This window comes from Phacochoerus africanus, chromosome 5, assembly GCF_016906955.1.
Source record: "Phacochoerus africanus isolate WHEZ1 chromosome 5, ROS_Pafr_v1, whole genome shotgun sequence".
NCBI classification, from domain to species: Eukaryota; Metazoa; Chordata; class Mammalia; order Artiodactyla; family Suidae; genus Phacochoerus; species Phacochoerus africanus.
Genome location: NC_062548.1, coordinates 32,140,797 through 32,163,396, shown reverse-complemented (window position 1 = coordinate 32,163,396; position 22,600 = coordinate 32,140,797). Strand labels below are relative to the sequence as shown.

Here is a 22,600-nt window from a genome sequence, read left to right as displayed (position 1 = left end):
ACATGGTAGGTGCCTAATAAAAGTGGTTGTTGAGCGAATATATGATTTAATAAGTGGGTAAACTATGTCTTTTTCGAAGGATCAAGAAGAGCTACCTGACCAAAAAGGAAGGCAATTTATTTGAAAGCTCTCTCAGATACTGTTGCATATATACATGCATGTATCCATCCATTCATTTAGAAGGTATTTATTGAGTGCCGACTGTGTACCAGGTGACTCATACAGAAAAGGTCGCTGTCTTCATGGAGCTCACTTTCTAGTAGGAGGTAGACAAACTGTAAGAAATTGAACAGGGATGTGCTGAGTGTTGGGAAGGTTTTGGATGAAGCCTCTGGGTTGGTGTGATGGGTAGTGATGGACTGGAGCGGACCTTGCATTTGGTCGTGATCAGGGACTCTTTCCCTGGCTCTCGAGAGTGAGTCGTCAGGGAGAGTGGCTCTGAGGTTGAACCTGAAGGACGAGGAGGAGTGGTGTGGGAGGAGACCCAGGCAGAGGGAGCAGCTGGCGGCAAAGCCCCGTGTGGGGAAGGTGATGCAGGAGCCCAAGATCAGGGTGGCTGCAGCCCAGCGTGTGCAGAGAGCCAAGCCGTGGCCCCATAAGGAGGGAGGGCTCAGATGCCTAAACCTGGCGGAGGACACGCAGCAGCGGGGCTTGCGTGGGGATGTAGGCGGAGTTAGTAAGGACTTGATTTCTGGTGATGGGAAGATGGGGACGGGCCTGGGAGACTTTGCAGAGCCAAGTGGAATCCATGGGACTGACTGACACTGGTAGAGTGAGCAGGGCGTGCAGGGTGATACTGGGGTCCTGCCTTGGGAGACTGGAGGGTGGCCTGGCCCACAGGAATGGGGGGCTCTGGAGGGGAGGAGGAGGAGGGGGCAAGGGTGGGAGGCTCTCACAGGTCCAGCTCAGTGCTTTTGAACTAGGGGAGTCGGTCTCTAGATCTTTTTTATTCAGTGATTTGACAAATACCAATGTGTTGGGAATGTAAGAAAGAAGACAGGCATTCCCACTGGGGCACAGTGGGTTAAGAATCTGACTGCAGTGGCCCGAGTGGCTGGGGAAGTGCGGGTTCAATCCCTGGCCCAGTGCTGTGGGTTAAAGGATCCGATGTGGTTGCAGCTGTGGCTTGGATTTGCTCTCTGGCCTGGGAACTTCCCTGTGCCATGGATGTGGCCATCAAATAAATTAATTAATTAAAAAAAAAGAAAAGAAAAAAAAAAGGAAGACAGACATGGGAAGGTCCTGCCAGTGGGGAAGGAGCCGAGCTGGCACAGGGGACCGGCAGAGGCCAGCGCGGGTGCAGGCGCTGAGCGGTGGCGTGAGTAGCACAAGGGGGGCTCCTGGGTGGGGCTCACGCCCCTGAGACCCTTCCTCCTGTTCTTTCCCCTCCAGCCCGTGTTCCACGTCATGGGATTCTCCGTCACCGGCAGGGTCCTGAACGGCCCCGAAGGAGAGGGTGTTCCGGACGCGGTGGTCACCCTCAACAACCAAATCAAAGGTGGGCAGACGCGGTGGCCCTGGCCTGGTTGCCAGGCAAGATTTTGATCGCAGAGAAGTGGGAAGGAAACACAATTTGAAGGCCTCTGTGGAAACACGCCAGCTTTTGGTCTCAGGTATCCTCATGTACATGAGGGATACGCGGTTGTTTGGGGCTCATCGTCTGTTGGTGTGTTTTTGTTTTACAGTCAGAACAAAAGCCGATGGCTCTTTCCGTCTGGAGAACATAACAACAGGGACGTACACCATCCACGCCCAGAAGGAGCACCTCTACTTTGAAACCGTCACCATCAAAATCGCGCCCAACACGCCACAGCTGGCTGACATCATTGCCACGGGGTAAGGTGCCGCTTGGGTCTGGACGGGCCGGTTTACCAGCGGAGGGCAGAACCACCTTCCTTCTGACCCTGTGTTTCCGCCAAGGATCTGCGTCCAGGCTTAGCCACCTGTGGAGGAACTCAGGCTGGCTTTTGGAGAAAGATGAGTGCTCAATGTTGTAACCTAAAGATGCTTGACTGTTGGATGCTTCAAGAAAATTATCTTGCTTCACAGTTAAAATGGGTTTAAGTTAAAAAGAGATCTAGGAGTTCCCTGGCGGTTCACTGGGTTAAGGATCTGGCATTGTCACTGCTGTGGCACAGGCTCCATCCCTGGCCTGGGAACTTCCTCATGTCACAGGCACAGCCAAAAAAAAAAAACCCATCTGATGTGTCTACCTTCACATCTGTGGGGCCTTCCTCGGGTTAATCAGAAGACAGTTTTCTCATTGGTTGAGAAACTTTGCTGTAGAGTGCTTCGGGTCATTGTCGTGAAATCTTTTTTTTTTTTTTTTTTGAATTTTTTATTAGAGTATAGTTGATTTACACTGTTGTGCCAATTTTTGCTATACAGCAAAGTGACCCAGTCATAAGTGTATATATATGTGTGTATATATGTATGTATATGTGTATATATGTGTGTGTATATATATGTATATATATGTGTGTGTATATATGTATGTATATATATATGTGTATATATGTGTGTGTATATATGTATATATGTGCATATATATGTGTGTGTATATATGTATATGTACATATGTATGTGTATATATATGTGTGTATATATGTGTATATATGTATATACATATATATGTGTATGTATGTGTATATACATATATGTGTATGTATATGTGTGTATGTATATATATGTATATATGTGTGTATGTATATATGTGTATATATATATGTATGTATATATATGTGTGTATGTGTATATATATATATATATATATACACACACACACATTCCCTTTCTTATATTATTATCTTCCATCATGTTCCGTCGTGAGAGACTGGATACAGTATAACCTCATTGCTTATCCATTCTAAATATGATAGTTTGCATCCACCAACCCCAGACTCCCATCCATCCCACTCCCTTCCCCTCCCGCTTGGCAACCACAGGTCTGTGCTCTGTGTCTGTGAGTCTTTCTGTTCTGTAGATAGGTTCATCTGTGCCATATTTTAGATTCCACATATAAGTGAGATCATACAGTTTTTATCTCTCTCTTTCTGACTTATTTCACTTTGTATGAGAATCTCTAGTGGCATCCATGTTGCCACCAGTGGCATTACTTCATTTTTTTTATGGCTGAGTAGTATTCCATTGTGTATATGTACTGCGGTTGATTTCTTAGAGTTTTGTCATGTAGAGTGTCTGGTGCAGAGAACCCCAGCCTTAGAGTGAGCGTTTGGATCTTTCTCTTACCTGTGTGTCACATGGACGGGGGCTAGCATCTCTGAGACGGCAGTAAGTGCTCACTAAACAGTCACTGAACAGTAGCAGGGACTGCATGGAGATGGCGGCGTCTCCGGGCAGCACAGCCCTTGGTGTTATTGGAGCATCAAGTGCTGAGCAGATAAAGGGACAGATCTCAGGGGGCCTCTTGCAAGATGGGGCTTTCTCCACCAGGGAGAAAAGTCAAGGGGCCAGTGAGGGGGTGTGAACAGGGAGGTGATATGGTCAGATTTTTGTCTTCAGTGGGACTGTCTTGTGGCCCTGGGATGGGGGAGGCCTGCCGAGAATAAGATGAGGGCGCAGGAGGCCTGAAAACAGAGTTGGCGAGGGTCTGTTTGCTGCAAACGTCAAGGACAGGTGGGAAAACTGTCTCTGCAGTCCCCGTCTGAGAAGCAGGATGGCCCCGGACAGGGAGATGAGCTGGTGAGGGATGAGGCTCGAGGTTCGGCCACAGGGGTCTGAGGCCACTAGGTGGCGCTCTCCACCGGGTGCTTGCAAATGACAGTTTGGCCACAGGTGGCCACCAGAGCCTCAGCTGTGTAAGAGCAGGTGAACTGGATCAGCAGCCAGAAATAGAATGTCAGGCTTCGAGGGGTGGCCTCAGGAGAACCCGGGGCGGGGGTTTTAGGTCTGACCTCCCCGACTGTCAGGGCGGCCCAGCAGCTGAGTCCTCAAAACAGACTTTATGGGCTTGGTCGCCCAGGCGGCCACAGTGACCGATTCCTATAGGCAGGTGGTGAGGTGTCCAGGCCAGGGGTTCAGTGTCAGAAGGGAGATGAGGAGGCAGATCAGCCTCGGAGCCTGGTTCCGTGTCTGTCGTGGTGGAGCCTTGGGCAGTGATTCCCGGACTCGGTTCTCTCTCCTTCCTTCTGGACGGTTCTGAGCAGCTCCCCTGGGGGAGGCGCTGTGATAATTGCTGGGTGTATAAAGTGAACCAGACTAAGGTTACCCGGGCAGGACTGTCAAGTTCTGGGAGACAGATGGAAGACGTGGGATTGTGACATGCAGGAAGAGTGGGGGTCCGAGGGGACTTTGTGTAGACAGGAAGCCTCGGAAGAAGGCCTTTCTGGGTGGCCGAGACCTTGACTTCGAGACAGAGGGAGCATGTTCCAGGGTCTGGAGGGAAGAGGGGAGCTCTGAGGGGGACCATTCGTGTGGTAGTGGCGGGCGTCCCTGAGGCTGGAGAGCCACGTGACCTTGTAGCCGGCTTGGGATGCGCTTTTCCCCAAGTGCAAACGGGAAACCACTGAAGAGTTTTCAGCAAGGGAGCCATGTGGATCAGGGCATTTTAGAACTTTTTCCCCCCTTCTTTTCTCCCAGTTGCTGTGTGGAGAATGGATCGGAGGGAGTAGAAATGATTATGAATGGAGGGGGTAGGAGGGAAGTCTGGAGCAGATGGTGACTAGTGGGGCCAGGGGCCAGGGTGCTGGCGGGGGGGGGGGGGGGAGCGAGGCGTGGATGGATTTGATGGGTGATACGGCCGAGAATCAACAGGCCAAGTGCACCAGAGCCAGGCGTCCCGTTTGAGCATCCCGGTAGGTGGAAGAGGTGCTGTTCATGGAGATTGGGAAACTTAATTTTATGTTTATTTTCTTCTCTCAAGTGGAATATATGGGCAAAGAAAGAGAAACGATGTTTGTTGAACATCTTTGGAAACATTTATCATTTTCCTTTTGGCCCACATAGCACATTTGCCTTTTTTTCTTTTTTCTTTCTTTTTTTTTTTTTTGGCCATGCAGAAGTTCCTCAGCCAGGGATTGCACTCACGGCACAGCAATGGCAACACTGGATCCTTAACTCCTAGGTCACCAGGGAACTCTGTGCCTTTTAATTTATTGCCATTTCTTTTTCTTTTTTTTCCTTTGAAAACATTATTTCTTCATTTATTTGAAAAACAAACTCCGACTTCTGTCCTAATGACAGTGAGACTATAGTTGTCTCACTATGCACCCCAATTACCACTTTTTTTTGGTAAAGGTGCTAAATCCCGATGAAAGAATTTACTGACACAAATCAATTTTCGAGGGTGTCAGTATAACACCACACTCTCCTGTCAGCTTTTTAGTTCTTTTTCTAAATTAAACCACTACACAGTTGAGGATTAGGGTGATTGAACACTTCTCCTTAGTTGATAACATAAGCTAAACCGGTTGTTTGGTTCACATATTGAAAACTTAGGCAAAGAGTAGTTCCTGTCATGGCTCAGTGGTAATGAACCCAACTAGTATCATGATGACGCAGGTTCGATCCCTGGCCTCACTCAGTGGGTTAAGGATCTGGTGTTGCCATGAGCTGTGGTGCAGGTTGCAGATGCAGCTTGGATCCTGCGTTGCTGTGGCTGTGGTGTAGGCCGATTGCTGCAGCTCTGATTCAACTCCTAGCCTGGGAGCTTCCATGTGCCGCAGGTGCGGCTCCAAAAAGACAAAAATAAATACGTAAAACTTAGGCAAAGAGGTTCAACTGGAACGAGTCAGGGGACATTCGCCCTGATAGGGACAAAAATCATGATGATGCGAAAGGTCCTTGAGAGAAATCCTCTCAATAGTCCTTTTCTGTCCATTTTCTCTGAAAGTACGCAGACGGGCACCAAAAGGCATACCTTTGAATCTAGAGCAGGGGCTAGCACACTTTTTTTGTCAAAGACCAAAGAAGAAATAGTCTAGACGGCTTGGGCCCAGATGCTGTCTGTGATGAAACCCACCACCAACAATTCACAAATGAACGGGCGTGGCTGTGTTCCGGGAAGACTGTCTGTGTGGTCACTGACGTTTGAATATCTTTTTTTTTGACCGTTCCTTGGACATGCGGAAGTTCCTGGGCTACTGATCAAACCTGGGCCACAGCAGTAACCAGAGCTACAGCCTCAACACTACCAGATCTCCAACTTGCTGAGCCACCAGGGAACTCCTATCATGTCATCTTCGTGTCATGAAATAGTCTTCTTTTGATTTTTTTTCCCCTTTTAACCCTTTATTTTTTTTTTTTTACCATGGTTATTATTAGATAAATTTATTTTTTAAATGATTTTTATTTTTTCCATTATAGTTCCTTTACAGTGTTCTGTCAGTTTTCTACTGTACAGCAAAGTGACCCAGTCACACATACATATATACATTCTTTTTCTCACATTATCCTCCATCATGCTCCATCACAAGTGACTAGATATAGGATCTCATTGCTTATCCACTCCAAATGCAATAGTTTGCATCTATTAACCCCAGACTCCAAGTCCATCCCACTCCCTCCCCCTCCCCTTGGCAACCACAAGTCTGTTCTCCAAGTCCATGAATTTCTTTTCTGTGGAAAGGTTCATTTGTGCCATATATTAGATTCTGGATATAAGTGTAAGTGATATCATAATGGTATTTGTCTTTCTCTTTCTGACTTCACTTAGTATGAGAGTCTCTAGTTCCATCCATGTTGCTGCAAATGGCATTATTTTGTTCTTTTTTAGGGCTGAGTAGTATTCCATTGTGTATATGTACCACATCTTCTTAATCCATTCATCTGTCAATGGACATTTAGGTTGTTCCCATCTCTTGGCTATTGTGCATAGTGTGGCAGTGAACATAAGGGTTCACTGGAACCCACATGGATCCGGAAAGTTTTGTCCGGATAAATGCCCAAGAGTGGGATTGCTGGGTCACATGGTAGTTCTATATTTAGTTTTCTGAGGTACCTCCATACCGTTTTCCATAGGGGATGTACCAATTTACATTCCCACCAACAGTGCAGGAGGGTTCCCTTTTCTCTGCACCCCTCAAGCATTTGTTATTTCTTGACTTGTTAGTGATGGCCATTCTGACTGGTGTGAGGTGGCACCTCATAGTAGTTTTGATTTGCATTGCTCTAATAATAAGTGATGTTGAGCATTTTTTCACGTGCTTTTTGGCCATCTGTATATGTTCTTTGGAGAAATGTCTATTCAGGTCTTTTGTCCATTTTTCAATTGGATTTTTGGTTTTTTTTGCTGTTGAGTTATATAAATTATTTGTATATTTTAGAGATTAAGCCCTTCTCAGTTGCATCGTTTAAAGCTATTTTCTCCCATTCTGTCTTTTTAACCCTTTAAAAGTGTGAAAACCCTTCTTAGCTCAGGGTCCCTCCCAGAACAGGTGGCTAGTGTGCATTTGCCCATGGGCCCTGGTGTCTTGCCCTCTTTTTTTTTTTTTTTTTTTGTCTTTTTAGGGCCTCGCCTACAGCATATGGAAGTTCCCAGGCTACGAGTTGACTTAGAGTTGCAGCCACTGGCCTACGGCACAGCCACAGTAATACCAGATCCGAGCCACTTCTGCAGCCTATACCACAGCTCCTGGCAACACCGGATCCTTGACCCACTGAGCGAGGCCAGGGATCAAACCTGCGTCCTTATGGATACTAGGCAGATTCATTACCTCTGAGCCACAGTGGGAACTCCATTGCCCTCTGTCTTGCTGCTCGCTCCAGCATGAGCTCCAGTGGCCTGGCTGGTCACTTCCCTCTAGAGAGATGGCTGTGTTCTCCATTGTTCCTGGACCTCACACACATGGCATCCTGCTGCTTTGTTGTTCCTTTTGCTGTTTTTTTTTTTGGTTTTTTTTTTGTCTTTTTTGTCTCTTTAGGGCTGCACCCATGGCATATGGAGGTTCTCAGGCTATGGGTCCAATCGGAGCTGTTGTTGCTGGCCTCCGCCAGAGCCACAGCAACACTAGATTCGAGCTGTGTCTGCAACCTACACCACAGCTCATGGCAACACCGGATCCTTAACCCACTGAGTGAGGCCAGGGATGGAACCCGAAAGCTCATGGTTCCTAGTCAGATTTGTTTCCGCTGTGCTGCAACGGGAACTCCTTGTTTTGTTTTGTTATATGCAGTGGAGCAGGTCTGCCAGCATGTAGTGCACCCCATAATTATCCAGCCTTGAATCCAACACTTTTTATTTTTATTCTGTCAAAAGTCACAACTGATTTTTATCGAAAGCAATTCTCTTTAAGATGAGAAAATATAACCTTTAGGTAGTGGAAGAAACAAGCGTGGCCTCCAGCTGTGGGACAGTATTACACTTTTACACACCAACTGACTAAAAATGAAGACGGCCGCTCCGTAGACGCCAGGCTTTGTTGGTCTATTAGCAGGTGGATGCACCTTTCATGTGCTTGTGGAGGTGTTTCTTGTAGCACTTCACTCACTGCTCATTTGCAGTCTCCTGTCTGAGTCATTACCTTAATAGGGCTTTTCAATTATAAGTTGCTTCTGTGGCTCCTGGCTCCTAAGGAGTTGAATTTTAGCTGTGCAATTTTTTTTAACTTAATTACTTTTCCTATTCAGATCTCTCAGATAGCTTTTATCCGTGCATTATATATAATCACAGGCGAGGAAGGCGTCTTTGATAACCCTGCCTTGTTTTATCGCCTGGGTAATACCACAGCTTCTCAGGCAGCCTACAGGGCTTGCTTAATTTTAAGGACTAGTCCATATGCTCCAGTTGGAGGCTGTTCCACTGTCGACGATCCAATTACCTGAAACATTTTTTATCATCCACATTTTGTCTGGAAATCACTTCGGCAGTGGGAGGTTGCCATATGTCACCAGCACAGACAGCCCCGGGCCCCTGCTCTGCCTTTTCCCTTCTGCAGAAGGAGGCCCAATCGTCTTTCTGCAGGTTTCTTTTAAAACTGGAGTCATTTGGGCTGTGTCCTTGTCTCTTCATGAAGATACTCGTCTCAGGGATGAGGGCTGGAAGAGAGAGGCATAGTTTTGGTTGCTAAGCGCCTTTCCTGTGGTAATTGAGTTCTCATGCTGGAATGAATGGTCCTCTTGTTGCAGGTTCAGCGTCTGTGGCCAGATATCAATCCTCCGCTTCCCTGACACTGTCAAGCAGATGAGTAAATACAAAGTTGTCCTGTCCTCTCAAGACAAGGACAAGTCTTTGGTCACCGTGGAGACGGATGCTCAGGGATCATTTTGTTTTAAAGCAAAACCAGGCACCTACAAAGTCCAGGTATGGAGAGTTTTGTTCTCTGTAAGATAATTGAAAAAAAGCCATGATTTTAAAAGGGTTATTTTAAAATGGAGTTAGAGCAGGAGCACTTCCACCCCCAGCTTCTTATTTGGAACTCTTTACATTCTTATATGTCACAGTTAGTTGAGCAGACAGGCAGCCTGTTTAAAAAACGATGCAACAGGCCTTTCTCTTTTTCAGTCCGGATGTTTACTGGGGGTCAGTATCAGGCCACCAGTCAGGCCTCTGCCTCCTCTGGCTTCTGGCTGCTGCAGAAAGCCACGTGTCCCCAGAGGCGATCAGAGTGATCTCTTTGGTGACGGCCCCTCAGTAACTTCAACCGAGCCAAAATAGAGCTCCCTTTTTCCTGCCTTGCCCTCAGTTGGAGTCACTGGGCAGGTGCCCCCTGATTGCTCCATCCAGGCAGGTAGAGAAGCTGGGGAGACCCGGGCTTGTGGTCTCACCACCAGAGTGAAGGCCTGCGGGCAAGAGACAAGACAGAAGCAGGGGCCAGCCCTCTGGTTCCTGCACTGAGACCAAGACTGTGTCTCAGTGGGTCTCAGGCTCTCACCCATCACGTCAGCTGCTGCGCCTCCTCCCTGGGAAACCTGCCCAGAGGAGGGCAGGGGAGGGGCCAGGAAGGGTCCTTCTAAGCCTTTGCTCTTCCCTAGGGCCAGTGGGCTCTCGCTCTGGGGAGGTGAGGTGGGGACACAGCCTTCTCTCTGCTTCTGAGAATAGCTGGGTTGACAGCTCCTTTTCCAGCAGTCAGTGTCCTGTGACATCAGCCACATGGACAAGCCTTTGGAGGCCCTTTCAGAAGCATGATAAAGGACTTCCCCAAGGAAAGGCAGTTCTAAAATGCAGTCAGGCTGAGGTAGGCGACTACTGCTTCCTCTCCCAGTCCCTCTTAGGAGCCTGGGAAAGGCACACAGAAGAGGGGAAAGAAGAAATGGCCCAGTTCCCCTGTTGGTCATCCATGTAGCATCCCCAAGTTCATAGCTCATGTCGCAAGTGACGTCAGGCCAGGAGTGGGTTCTGGGATTGAGTATGGTTTCCGCTGCTGGCTGCCGCTGGCTGTCCCCGTATGTTTTCATGTACACCTTGGCAGTGCTGAAGCCTAGTGCTTTATGTCTGATTCAAATTTTTTTTTTTTCTTTAGGGCTGTGCCTGTGGCATATGGATGTTCCCAGGCTAGGGTTTGAATCGGAGCTGCAGCTGAGGCTCATGCCACAGCCGTAGCAATGCCAGATCCAAGCCATGTCAGCGACCTGTGCCACAGCTTGTGGCAATGCCAGATCCTTAACCCAATGAGCGAGGCCAGAGATTGAACCCATATCCTCATGGATACTAGTCGAGTTCTCTCTCTCTCTTTTTTTTTTTTTGTCTTTTTAAGGCTTTACCTGCAGCATATGGAGGTTCCCAGGCTAGAGGTCAAATTGGAGCCATAGCTGCCAGCCTACACCACAGCCACAGCAATGCCAGATCCTTAACCCACTGAGCGAGGCCAGGGATTGAACCGGCGTCCTCATGGATGCTAGTCAGATTCGTTTTCGTTAAGCCATGATGGGAACTCCAGAAATATGTTTTCTTCACACAGGCTATTTGCTACTTTATTGTGATGATAAAACTAGGCCTAGAAATGAACCTTTGTCCTTCAAAACCTGTTTAGCCGTGGGCCCAGATGGATGTCCAGGTGCCCTGCAGGCCAGGGAGCCGAGGCCTTGATGCAGCCGCTGACCTTGTGTGTCCCGCAGGTGATGGTTCCTGAGGTGGAGACCAGAGCGGGGCTGACACTGAAGCCCCAGACGCTGCTTCTGGCTGTGACTGACAGGCCTGTGATGGATGTGGCCTTTGTGCAGTTCTTGGCATCGGTTTCTGGGAAAGTTTCTTGTTTGGGTAAGATGTCAATTGAAAGCAAGAACAAATAGTTTCAAAGAAATAGGCGGGGAGAGGTGGGATTTTGATGAGTTGTTCCTTGTTGGCAGCGTTGGAGGTTAGAGCAGAAGCTGCTCCCGGGGAACGGCGTCTGAGAACCCGTGTGGTGAACAGTTCTTTCTCAATAGTGTCACGGTCACCAGAAACACTTGCTTCCCTCGGAGTAGTTCTGCTTTGGCTCCCAAAAGAGCATGTTGGTGTCCCCCTCCCCGACTCTGAAAGGAAGATGAGAATCAGGCCCACGTTTCAATCCAGCTCCGCCACTTGCTAGTATGAGACTCTAAGCATTTACTTGCCCAGCCTCAGTTTTTCTTCTGTAAAATGGGAGTACTACTGCTCTCGGAGGGTTTTTTTTTTGTTTTTGTTTTGTTTTGTTTTGCCTTTTCTAGGGCCGCCCCCGTGGCATATGGAGGTTTCCAGGCTAGGGGTCTAATCGGAGCTATAGTTGCTGGCCTACATCACAGCCACAGCAACGGAGGATCTGAGCCGAGTCTGTGACTTACACCACAGCTCATGGCAACGCCAGATCCTTAACCCACTGAGTAACGCCAGGGATCCAACCCGCATCCTCATGGTTCCTAGTCCGATTTGTTAACCCCTGAGCCATGATGGGAACTCCTCAGAGGGTTTTAATGAGGCTTAAATGTGGTCACTTGAAGAGCTAGTGTAACACAGGACTTAAGATCGTAGACTCTGCAACCAGATTACATGGGCTTGAACCGCTGCTGTGTGACCTGGGGGTAAATTACTTAACCTCTCTGTGCTTTGAGTTCCTCATCTGTAATATGGAGATGTTGTACCTGCCTCGAAAGGTTGTTGTGAGGATCCAATAAGTTAGTGTATGTTTAGCCTGTAGAGGTTCCTGGAACACAGCAGGAGCCATACAAATCTTTGCTGTGATGATGATGGTGAAGAGCCCAGTTCTGCACCTGGTATGAAGTGGGCATTCAGTTAAGTTTTACCACCTTTTTCTCTGACTCCTGTTGGTGCTTCATAAATATTGCTTCCCCTGATTCAGTAAATGCTGGGTAGCTTCGTTGCTTAGGGCTGATGGCTCACATGGAAGAGACTTTAGAATCAAGTAGATGAATATAACTTTTTTGTTTTTTTCTTTTTTGGCTGGCCTGTGTCATATGGAGTTCCTGGGCCAGCAATCAGATCCAAGCCTCAGCTGCAACCTATGCCGCAGCTGCTGCTGGATCCTTAACCCACTGTGCTGGGCTGGGGATGGAACCTGCGTCCCAGTGCTCCAGAGATGCTACCAATCCCATTGCGCCACAGCAGGAACTCTCATACAGGCTTTGAAGGAACCCTCTTGGCACTGCCCTGTAGGAGCTAAGCAGTGGCAGGTAGCACACGGAGGTTGAGCGTTCGAATGGGCGCTGTGGTTCTCAAGGCAGTCAAGTGAAGGCCCCCCGAATCTTCTCTCCGCAGACACCTGCGGTGACCTGCTGGTGACCCTGCAATCCCTGAGCCGCCAGGGCGAGAAGCGGAGCCTCCAGCTCTCCGGCAAGCTCAACTCCATGACTTTCACGTTTGACAACGTGCTGCCCGGAAAATACAAAAGTAAGAACCGAAGGCCGCCTCTCATGGCCCTCACGCTTCCTGTCTTCCCAAACTTTCTAAAACCGGGCTTTCACATGGCATCCCAGCTGTACTGTTGCACCTGGGTAACTCTTGTTTGCCCCTTGACCTTGAGTGGGCATTCCTTAGCATTGCAGTGCAGGAACCGCAGCTCCATCAGCTAACTGCCACCTCATCAGGACCATCCACACACTTCTTCTCCTGCCATTTTATCTCTAAATGCTGGGAAAGAGGGTGACACAATTACACCAACGTGTTCCACCCCTGAGCCGCTGCGCGAGCGTGGCAGCTCTTTTGATCTCCCCCGGACTCCGTTTCCGCTTCTGAAATAGGAGTCATAGAACCTTCCTGCAGAAAGTGGGACGAATGAAGCTGGGTTTGTGAAGCTCCTCGCACAGTGCCTGGGAATCAGGTGCAGGCAAACACTGGTTCTCTTTTCTCTCTCTCTCTCGAGAAGCTGCCAGTTGCCTGTGTGTCTGCTCTGGCAGTGTTCAGCTGGGAGCTGCTGTCAGTGAATAACGAATAAAGTTCAGGCTGATTTTTCTGGGGAATTATATTTTCTTTTTCTTTTTTTTTCTTTTGGCTGTAGCTATGGAATGTGGAAGTTCCCAGAACAGGGATCAAACCCACACCACAGCAGTGACTCAAGCCACTCCAGTGACAACGCTGGATCCTTAACCTGCTGCACTGCAGGAGAATCCTGGAATTATATTTTCTCTTCCATCTGGTGTTGGCAAACTGTGTGCTTGTCTTTATAAATAAAGTTTTTTGGAACACGGCCACGCCCATTTGTTTCCACAGCCTCAGTGGCAGCTGGTGTGCTCTTTGAAAGGCCGCGTTGAATAGTTGAGACCATGGGGCCCACAAAGTTGAACAAATACTCCCTGGCCCCTCACGGAAAAGGTTTGCCGACTCTGAATATTTTACTTGCAGCCTGGTCTCAGGCCCAGTTGAATTTCTTTCTTGGTGATTTTAATGGCCATTGGTTTCCCTTTCTCTTTAGCAGTTACTTGTCTCCAGCATGGCTACTAGCTCTGTGTAAATACCAGCACACGCATATTTGTGGGTGTATGTCTATGTGGGCCCACACACACAACTCATTGTCACTGTTTTTGGTGGGGGGGGGCACGGAGGGGGGTGGTGAGCCCTGAGCCCAAGAGTGTGTCTGTGTCGTGTCCTTTCCAGCCAGCATCATGCACGAAGATTGGTGCTGGAAGAACAAGAGTCTGGAGGTGGAAGTTCTGGAGGAGGACGTGTCGGCCGTTGAGTTCAGGCAGACGGGCTACATGCTGAGATGCTCCCTGTCCCATGCCATCACTCTGGTATGTGTACCTCTTTTTTCTTTTTCTTTTTTTTTTAGGGCCACACCCAAAGGATATGGAAGTTCCCGGGCTAGGGGTCTGATCAGAGCTGTAGCCACTGGCTTACACCACAGCCACAGCAATGCAGGATCCGAGCTGCATCTGCAACCTACACTGCAGCTTATGGCAATAATGCCGGAACCTTAACCCACTGAGTGGGGCCAGGGATTGAACCCACATCCTTATGGATGCTAGTTGGGTTTGTTACTGCTGAGCCACAACAGGAACTACTGAGCCTCAGTTTTTTCCTTTGAAATTGAGATCATTATACTCACTCCCCAGGGTTATAGGGAGGTTTAAGTAAACTGCTGACATATTTGAAGTTTTTCTGGAGTATGCTGCTATTATTTATGAACAGGTGCAGCAGAGGGCAGAGCGGTTAGATGGGACCTTATTCTCTCATCATCTCTGAGGCTGGATTGGCAGGCTACCCCAGAGGTTTCAGGAAAGGGAACACCTGTGTAGGCCCATTCACTGTAACATTTTTTGATTTCAAGTAATGGCAGACCTCATTGTCAGGTCCCACTGACAACATTTAAAGATTGAAATTTGTATAAAGTAGCATCCAAGTTTCATAATTAAAACCACAGTAGGGAGTTCCCGTCGTGGCGCAGTGGTTAATGAATCTGACTAGGAACCATGAGGTTGTGGGTTTGATCCCTGGCCTTGCTCAATGGATTAGTGATTCAGCGTTGCCATGAGCTGTGGTGTAGGTCACAGACTTGGCTCGGATCTGGTGTTGCTGTGGCTTTGGTGTAGGCTCGCAGCTGTAGCTCTGATTAGACCCCTAGCCTGGGATCCTCCATATGCCGTGGGAAGCGGCCCTAGAAAAAGGCTAAAAGACAAAAAAAAAAAAAAAAAAGCAAGCACAGTAGGAAAATAAAAAACAACAATTAAAAAAAATGGGGCGTTCCTGTTGTGGCTCAGCAGTAATGAACCTGACTAGTATCCATAAGGATTTGGGTTCCATCCCTGGCCTTGCTCAGTGGGTTAGGGATCTGGTGTTCCCATGAGCTGTGGTGTAGGTCACACAGACTTGGCTCGGATCCTGAGTTGCTGTGGCTGTGGTATAGACTGGCAGCTGTAATTTAGATTGGACCCCTGACCTGGGAACTTCATATGCTCCAGGTGCGGCCCTTAAAAAGACACCCCCCCAAAAAAACCCTTGCCCCTCCAAAAAACCAGAGAAACGGGCAAATGGCAATGAAGTGACCGCTTATGTTAGACACTAGAGACAGTGAAACGGGTGTTCCTGATGCCAGTTGATGCTCTAACTGCCTAACTCCAATGTTCAGCAATCAGCTTTGTAACAGGAGATGGGAGAGAATAAGCCATAGACATTTAGGAAACCAGTCCTACCCTCCAGTGGATTTCCATCTCCCTGAGACTCAGCTCCATATGCCTTAACGATGGCCCGCAGTCCCTTCCCCGACTCCCACCTTACCTCCTGCCACTCTCCCCCTCGCCCACGGCCCGGGCACACTGGCTGCCTCCAGTTCCACTCGAAGCCCGCTCCCTGTCCTGGGCCCTGGCGCGTGTTCTTCTCTCTGCCGGGCATGCGGCGTCTTCTCCACACCTGAGCGTAGTTGCCTTTTCTCATCATTGAACCCGCAGCCCCAGTGTGATGTGCTCAGGAGAGGCCTGCGCCGAGGCCCAGCTGCAGAAGCCTCCATGGTGGTTGCGCTTTTCCCAGCCTGTTTGTTTCCTCTCGGCTGTTACTTCCTAGCTGACATCTCTTGACCTTTTTGTTGAAGACTTGGATTTTCTCTCTTCCCATATTCGAATATAAGCCTCCCTGAAAACGAGAGCCGTGTCGGCAACCACGGCCCAGCCCTGGGTCTGCCGCATAGCAGGTGCTCAACAAATATCAGTTGATTGAATGAAAGGGAGCACATTTTTGCTGGAAGTTTTGGAAGGTTTTTAATTTTCCTGTGGTACCCAAGTGCTGAAATGATTAATGGGCAAAACAGATGACTGGTTCAGAAAGAGAAATAATATTAATCATCTGGTGTCTCCATCTCCCCTAGTAAGTCATTGTATTGGCTTTGGTCCCTTAGGAATTCTATCAGGATGGAAATGGACCTGAGAACGTGGGGATTTATAACCTCTCCAAAGGAGTCAACCGATTCTGCCTGTCCAAGCCCGGTGAGTCTGGGAGGATTGATGTGCTATGAGTTAGAGAAATGGAAAGGCACCAGAAGGTGGTTTTAAAGATGTTTTCTTCCCACCACCATTCAATTCGCATCAAGCTATCAATTTTGGTTGTGGTTCGAATACCCCCTTTTTTTTTTGGTCTTTTCAGGGCCTCACCCACAGCATGTGGAAATTCCCAGGCTAGGGGAGCTACAGCCGCCGGCCTACAGCACAGCCACAGCAACACAGGATCTAAGCCATGTCTGTGACCTGTGTACATCTCAGCTCATGGCAGTGTCAGATCCCCAACCCACCGAGGGAGGCCAGAGATCAAACCCACATCCTCATGGATCCTAGTTGGGTTTGTTTCTGCTGCACCACTCTGATTTGAGTATTCTTGGTTTTCCTTCTCTCTCCTCTGGGGGGAGCATGTTTACCCAGAGAATTAGAGTTGGGGGTTGGCACTTGTTCTCAGTCTCTAGGGTTTGAGTTGCCCCCTTTCACTTCTAAAACTATGACAACATCAGCCCATGACATCTGTGATGAGTGGTCTTTCTAAGATCAAGACTGGATCATCTCCCACCTCACTAACATCCTTCCACGTTTCTCTCTCTTAACAACTTTATTGAGATGCAATTTGCAGACCATAAAATTAACCCATTTACAAGGTACAATGCAATTTTTAGTAAGTATACCTAGTTGTACAACCATCGTTATAATCCAGTTTAGAACATTTTCACCACCCCAGTCATACCCTTCCTGCATGGTTACAGTTTTCATTTCCATTCCCAGCTCCAGGCAGCCACTAACCTATTTTCTGTCTCTATGGATTGGCCGTTTTTTAGACATTTCACGTAATGAAATCATACAACACTGGTATTTTTAAGGCTCTTTTCACTTAGCATAATGTTTCTGAAATTCATCCAGCTTGTAGCAGATGTTTGCAGTTTGTTCTTTTTTATTGGTAAATAGTATTCCATTGCATGGATATATCACAGTTTGTGTATCCATTCATCTGTTGGTGGGTATTTGAATTGTTTCCAGTTTGGGGCTGTTATGAATAATGTTGCTTGGAACATTTGTGTACAAGTCTGTGTGGACACCTATTGGGTAGATACCTAGGATGGAAGCATATAATAAATTCATGTTTAATTAAAAAAAATTTTTTATTGTTATTTCCCCAATACATTTTTTTTCTACTGTACAGCATGGTGAAACATACATGTATACATTCTTCTTTCTCACATTGTCATGCTCCATCGTAAGTGACTAGACATAGTTCCCAGTGCTACACAGCAGGATCTCATTGCTTCTCCCCTCCAAAGGCAATAGTTTGCATCTATTAACCCCAAGCTTCCAGTCTACCCCACTCCCTCCCCTTCCCCCTAGGCAACCACAAGTCTATTCTCCAAGTCCATGATTTTCTTTTCTGTGGAAAGGTTCATTTGTGCCATATCTTGGATTCCAGATATAAGTGATATCATATGGTATTTGTCTTTCTCTTTCTGACTGACTTCACTCAGTATGAGAATCTCTAGTTCCATCCATGTTGCTGCAGATGGCATTAATTCATGTTTAATTTTTTTAAGAAACTGCCAAATTGTTTTCCAGAGAGGCTGTATTTGCCATTTGATATTCCCACCAGCAATGCCCAAGGGTTCTTGTTTTTCCACACCTTTACCAGTATTTGCTATACTGCCTGTCCTTTTGAGTTTTAGCCATCCTAGGTGTAAAGTAGTATCTCACTGTGGTTTTATTTTGCATTTTTCTAATGAATAATTCAGTGACTTCTCTTGGTTCCCAAGATAAAATAACTGTTATCCCCACTTGCCCACGGTTTCACTTTCCGTAGTTTCAGGTACATGTGGTGAGCTGCAGTCCAAAAATATTAAATGGGAAATTCCAGAAAGAAACAGTTCCTAACTTTTAAATTGCGTGGCATTCTGAGTAGCTTGATGACATTTCTCACCATCCTGCTCTTGCCCCCCCCGGGATGTGAGTCGGCTCTTCATCCGGCATATCCACGCCGCATACCTTACCTACCCCTCAGTGTAGGTGAAAACGTCGGCTGTTCGGTACTGTCTTCAATTTCAGGCACCCACTGGGCGTCTTAGAACATATACCCCACAGGTGGGGGGACCACTGTATAAAACCCTTAGTCAGATCTTGAGCTCCTGTATAATCTTCCTCTACTCATTGCTCTCTGCTCCAGCCCCTCTGTCCCGTGTTTTAATTAGGATGCCCTTGGCTGCAGGTAGCAAAGTCTGTCCAAAAGTGCCATCAACACGTGGGGGTTAATTTGGGTCAGTTACGAAGTTTCACAGCATGTGGCTTCAGGTGTGAGTTTAGCAGCTGGTAGGTGTTAGGGTTGGTGTCTCTGTGATTCTTTTAGCCCTTTTCCCTGTTTTTTGTTCTTTGTTTTTTTTTTTTTTTAATGGCTGCAGCTGTGGCATATGGCAGTTCCCTGGCCAGGGATTGATCCGAGCCACAGCTGCAACCTACACTGCAACTGTGGCAACATTGGATCCTTAACCTACTGTGCCATAGGGGGACCTCCTTCCCTTGTATTTTTCACCTTGTGTTTTCAAGGTGCCTTCTCTCACCCCAGGAAACTTACTGTGTTTAAGGCAGGAAGATGAGGCGAGGGGATGGGCCAACTTTTTCCATGCCTCATCCTCCAGGAAACTTCCTTTAAGTCTTCTAGGCCAGAGCCGTGGCATGTGATCACTTCTAGCTGCAAGGGAGCCTGGGCCGGTTGGATTTGTTGCCTGAGCCTGGGCACACTTTCAGCCTAAACGTAAGCAAGAGCTGGTATCAAGGCAGGAAGGGTGGCTGCCTTGGTGCTCTCTCTGCGCCTTCATTCCACACCTGCCCAGCTCTGCCTGCTGCTTCTTGGTTCTGAGGCTGATATTACTTTCCCAGGGAGGCTGGCCATCCAGGGTTGTTTAGATCTGCCTGCTGTGCTCATGCTTCCACTGCCCCGTTCCTCCCCTGACTGCACCCATCACACTTAGTGTGCATGTGGCTGTCGAATGCTTCTCTCTCTCTCTGTAGATAGTAAACCCCACGAAGGCAGGGACTGTATTTGTGTCCCTGCACCTGGCATAGCACCTGGCTCGAGGGGGTGCTGGAGTTTGGTCAGTGTTTGTCAAATGAAAGAACAAATGATTGGAGAAACCAAATTATTTAAACCTAGTAACTACAGTGGAGTTTGCTTAGTGTGACAGAAACGAGCAGAGGGGATTGGAACTAATTTTATGCTTTGGTTTCATGTGGCCAAAATGTTGGTTAAAGATCATTTGGGAGGAGTTCCTGTTGTAGCTCAGCAGGTTAAGAATCTGACTAGTATTCATGAGGATGTAGGTTCGGTCTCTGACCCTGCTCATGGGGTTAAGGATCTGGTGTTGCCATGAGCTGGAGTGTAGGTTGCAGACACGGCTTGGATTCTTCATTCCTGTGGCTGTGGTGTAGACCAGCAGCTGTAGCTCCTATTCAACCCCTCGCCTGGGAACTTCCATATGCTGTGGGTATGGCCCTTAAAAAAAAAAAAAAAAAAAGATCATTTGGGAGAATCCACTGTTACACTTTACTTCTTCCTGAAACCGTATTCTTCTGGCAGATGATAGCTGAATGTTGCTCTGTATCAGCTCACGGGTAAAAGGGTTTTCTGCAGCTATTTCACAATTTTGGGGGCCTTCCCCTGCCCCATCCCCCCTTCTGGGAATTTTATAGGCAGGAGCCTGGGCTGTGGCCGTTTTTGGGATCTTTCACAGAATCTGTTAAGCAGAACATTCTCAGTCTGAGTTGCGGGAGAAACGGACTTCCTGTTCCTTCTCGCCCCGTGTGTCTGTTAGCGTGGTCTGTGCAGATTAAGCAACTCTGCATTGTTACATTATGGAAAATGAAAATCTTGACTTTGTGAGTGGGCCTTTCAGTGGATCGGGTCATCGGCAAGAAGCCACCATGGGCAGCGGAGAAGGTGTTTCTGATCCCACATTGTTGTGAGTCTCCACCTGAGAGACACTGCCTTGGGATTTCAGATGTCAGAATAGTTCAGCATAATAGATGCCCTTCTCTGAAAATTACTTTTGGTTTCCTGGCTGCAGGTGTGTACAAGGTGACCCCTCGCTCCTGCCACCGGTTCGAGCAAGCGTTCTACACCTATGACACGTAAGCCGGGTGCTGACTGCTCTGTCTCTGTGTGTCTTCTGTGGAGGAGAGTGAGTGCAAATCTCTCCTTCAGTCAAAATACAGATATTTTGCTTTGTAGGGCTGCTCCTATGGCATATGGAAGTTCCCAGGCTAGGGGCCGAATCAGAGCTGCAGCTGCCAGCCTATGCCACAGCCGCAGCAACACCAGATCTGAGCTGCAGCTGCGACCTACACCATAGCTCGCGGTCACACTGAATGAGGCCAGGGAACCTGGATCCTCACAGCTACCATGTTGGGTTCTTAACCCACTGAGCCACAGCGGGAACTCTGGGAGGCCGTGGTTTTGAAGTGGCTTAAATATAATGTTTGTCGAGTCTTCCAGCCCTCACTGCTGGGAATTTCTTGACTTCGGATCTACCTTTTTTCTAGTTTTGTAAATAGCTCTGGGTTTTATTGGGAATTGGAGGTGTAACTTTTGGAGTGGAGAATCAGTTGACTCTTTTAAGACACTTGGATGTATTCTGAGCCTTATTTCGTGCCAAGCTGAGAGCAGTTTCGTGTAGTGTATTTCAGGGTCAGGAAGGTCGCCTGTAACGGGTGCTGTTTGTGATCCTTTGAGAACCACGAGGTGACAGTGTGGCGTTTCCTTTCCACTCCTCTGATTTATAGGTCTTCACCCAGTATCTTGACGCTGACAGCCATTCGCCACCATGTCCTTGGAACCATCACCACTGACAAAATGATGGATGTCACAGTGACCATCAAGTAAGCCTGGCGTTCCTTGGTGGCCGAGCGTGGGAGGTGGTGCGCCAGGCCCGGGGACTTCTCTCACAGATGCTCTGAAAACGACGTTTGGTTTGTTAGCTCCAGGTGTCTGTGCAAACGGCCCTCCCTCTCTCATCCTTAAATGCACAGCCGTAAATTCACAACAGCCTTGGTCCCCTCCTTTTATGAGTCAGGAATTAACTGTGGATGAGGAAGAGCCTTCTGACAGCTCGTTTCAGTGTCTTAAATTTCACTCTGAAGTCTTTACACTTCCTGTCTTCGCTGAGGAAGAAAAAACCCTTTCGTTTGTTCATGGTATTTCAGATGTTTTAGCAAATTCCAAAAAAACCTGCCAGTTTTCTTTCAAACCCTTTCTCGACGGCTTGGGAAATAGAGCAGGTGCCTTTGGTGAGAAGGGTCACGAGAGAGAGCGTGTGAAAGGCAGTCCTTCCCCGAGGGCCCGGTTCGTCTGAATGTCCCCTCTGACGGGGGTTTCTGCCCTGTGGTGGGTGCATCTGACACGCTACTTTTCTTGGGAAATGAAGGCGTTTTGACTCTCTGTGACCGTCTTTGTCAAGTAGGATGGAAGTCTTTCTCCCCTCTTACCTTATTTGCAGTGGCCTTAACGGCTGCGTCTCCATCTTTCTGTCCGCCTCCCGTTCCCCCCTTGGGTCCGTGAAGAGAATATTCACAGAGCATCCTCAGTGTTGAGGCACTGGTGTAGGTGACAGCGCCTGCCCTCCTGGGAGTCACAGCCTCAGGGGGAGCAAACAAGCCACAAGTCCTGGAAACCTCGACTGCCTGGCGTACTTGTCATCTGACATCCTTTTCTTCCCACGAGAATGTGGACGCCACCCGGTTGGGGAATGTTGTATGTTCTGCTTGGAGTGTCCTCAGCGCCTGGCTCTCTCGCGGAGCACGACCTCAGTAAAGGCTGAAAGTCCAAAGATGGAGGTGTGCAAAGAACTCCATGTCCTACAGGAAATCTGACAATTTTCCATCGGGAAAATTCCTGACGGATCTCTGCTTGCAGCAATGTCCGGTTCCCAGGGACCGCAGGCTGAGTGACCTCGTCTTTGGGGCTGCTTCTTCCTCTCTTCCAGATCTTCCATCGACAGTGAACCCGCCCTGGTCCTGGGCCCTCTGAAGTCCGTGCAGGAGCTGCGGAGGGAGCAGCAGCTGGCGGAGATCGAGAGCCGCAGGCAGGAGAGGGAGAAGAACGGCCGAGAGGAAGGAGGCGAGGGAGGCACCAAGCCCCCTGTGCAGGAGATGGTGGATGAATTACAGGGCCCCTTCTCCTACGACTTCTCCTACTGGGCACGGTACGTGCCCCCGAGCTTTTCTTGCAATGTCCTCTGTTTTAATGTTCGTCCTTATGGGGGCCCAGACCAGCCACACTGATGTATCTTGA

The 22,600-nt window shown here is 48.2% G+C and overlaps 1 protein-coding gene across 1 annotated transcript in view; it reads left to right on the top strand.

Moving 5' to 3' along the window:
• Window positions 1–22,600, top strand: part of LOC125127431 (nodal modulator 1) — a 60,128-nt gene that overhangs the window by 17,289 nt on the left and 20,239 nt on the right. Inside the window, exons 10-19 of the mRNA XM_047780425.1 lie at window positions 1,393–1,498; window positions 1,686–1,836; window positions 9,085–9,259; window positions 11,014–11,155; window positions 12,629–12,760; window positions 13,964–14,100; window positions 16,197–16,284; window positions 20,379–20,442; window positions 21,094–21,189; window positions 22,293–22,511. Coding sequence (XP_047636381.1) covers window positions 1,393–1,498; window positions 1,686–1,836; window positions 9,085–9,259; window positions 11,014–11,155; window positions 12,629–12,760; window positions 13,964–14,100; window positions 16,197–16,284; window positions 20,379–20,442; window positions 21,094–21,189; window positions 22,293–22,511 — 1,310 coding nt within the window. The remainder of the gene's footprint in view (window positions 1–1,392; window positions 1,499–1,685; window positions 1,837–9,084; window positions 9,260–11,013; window positions 11,156–12,628; window positions 12,761–13,963; window positions 14,101–16,196; window positions 16,285–20,378; window positions 20,443–21,093; window positions 21,190–22,292; window positions 22,512–22,600) is intronic.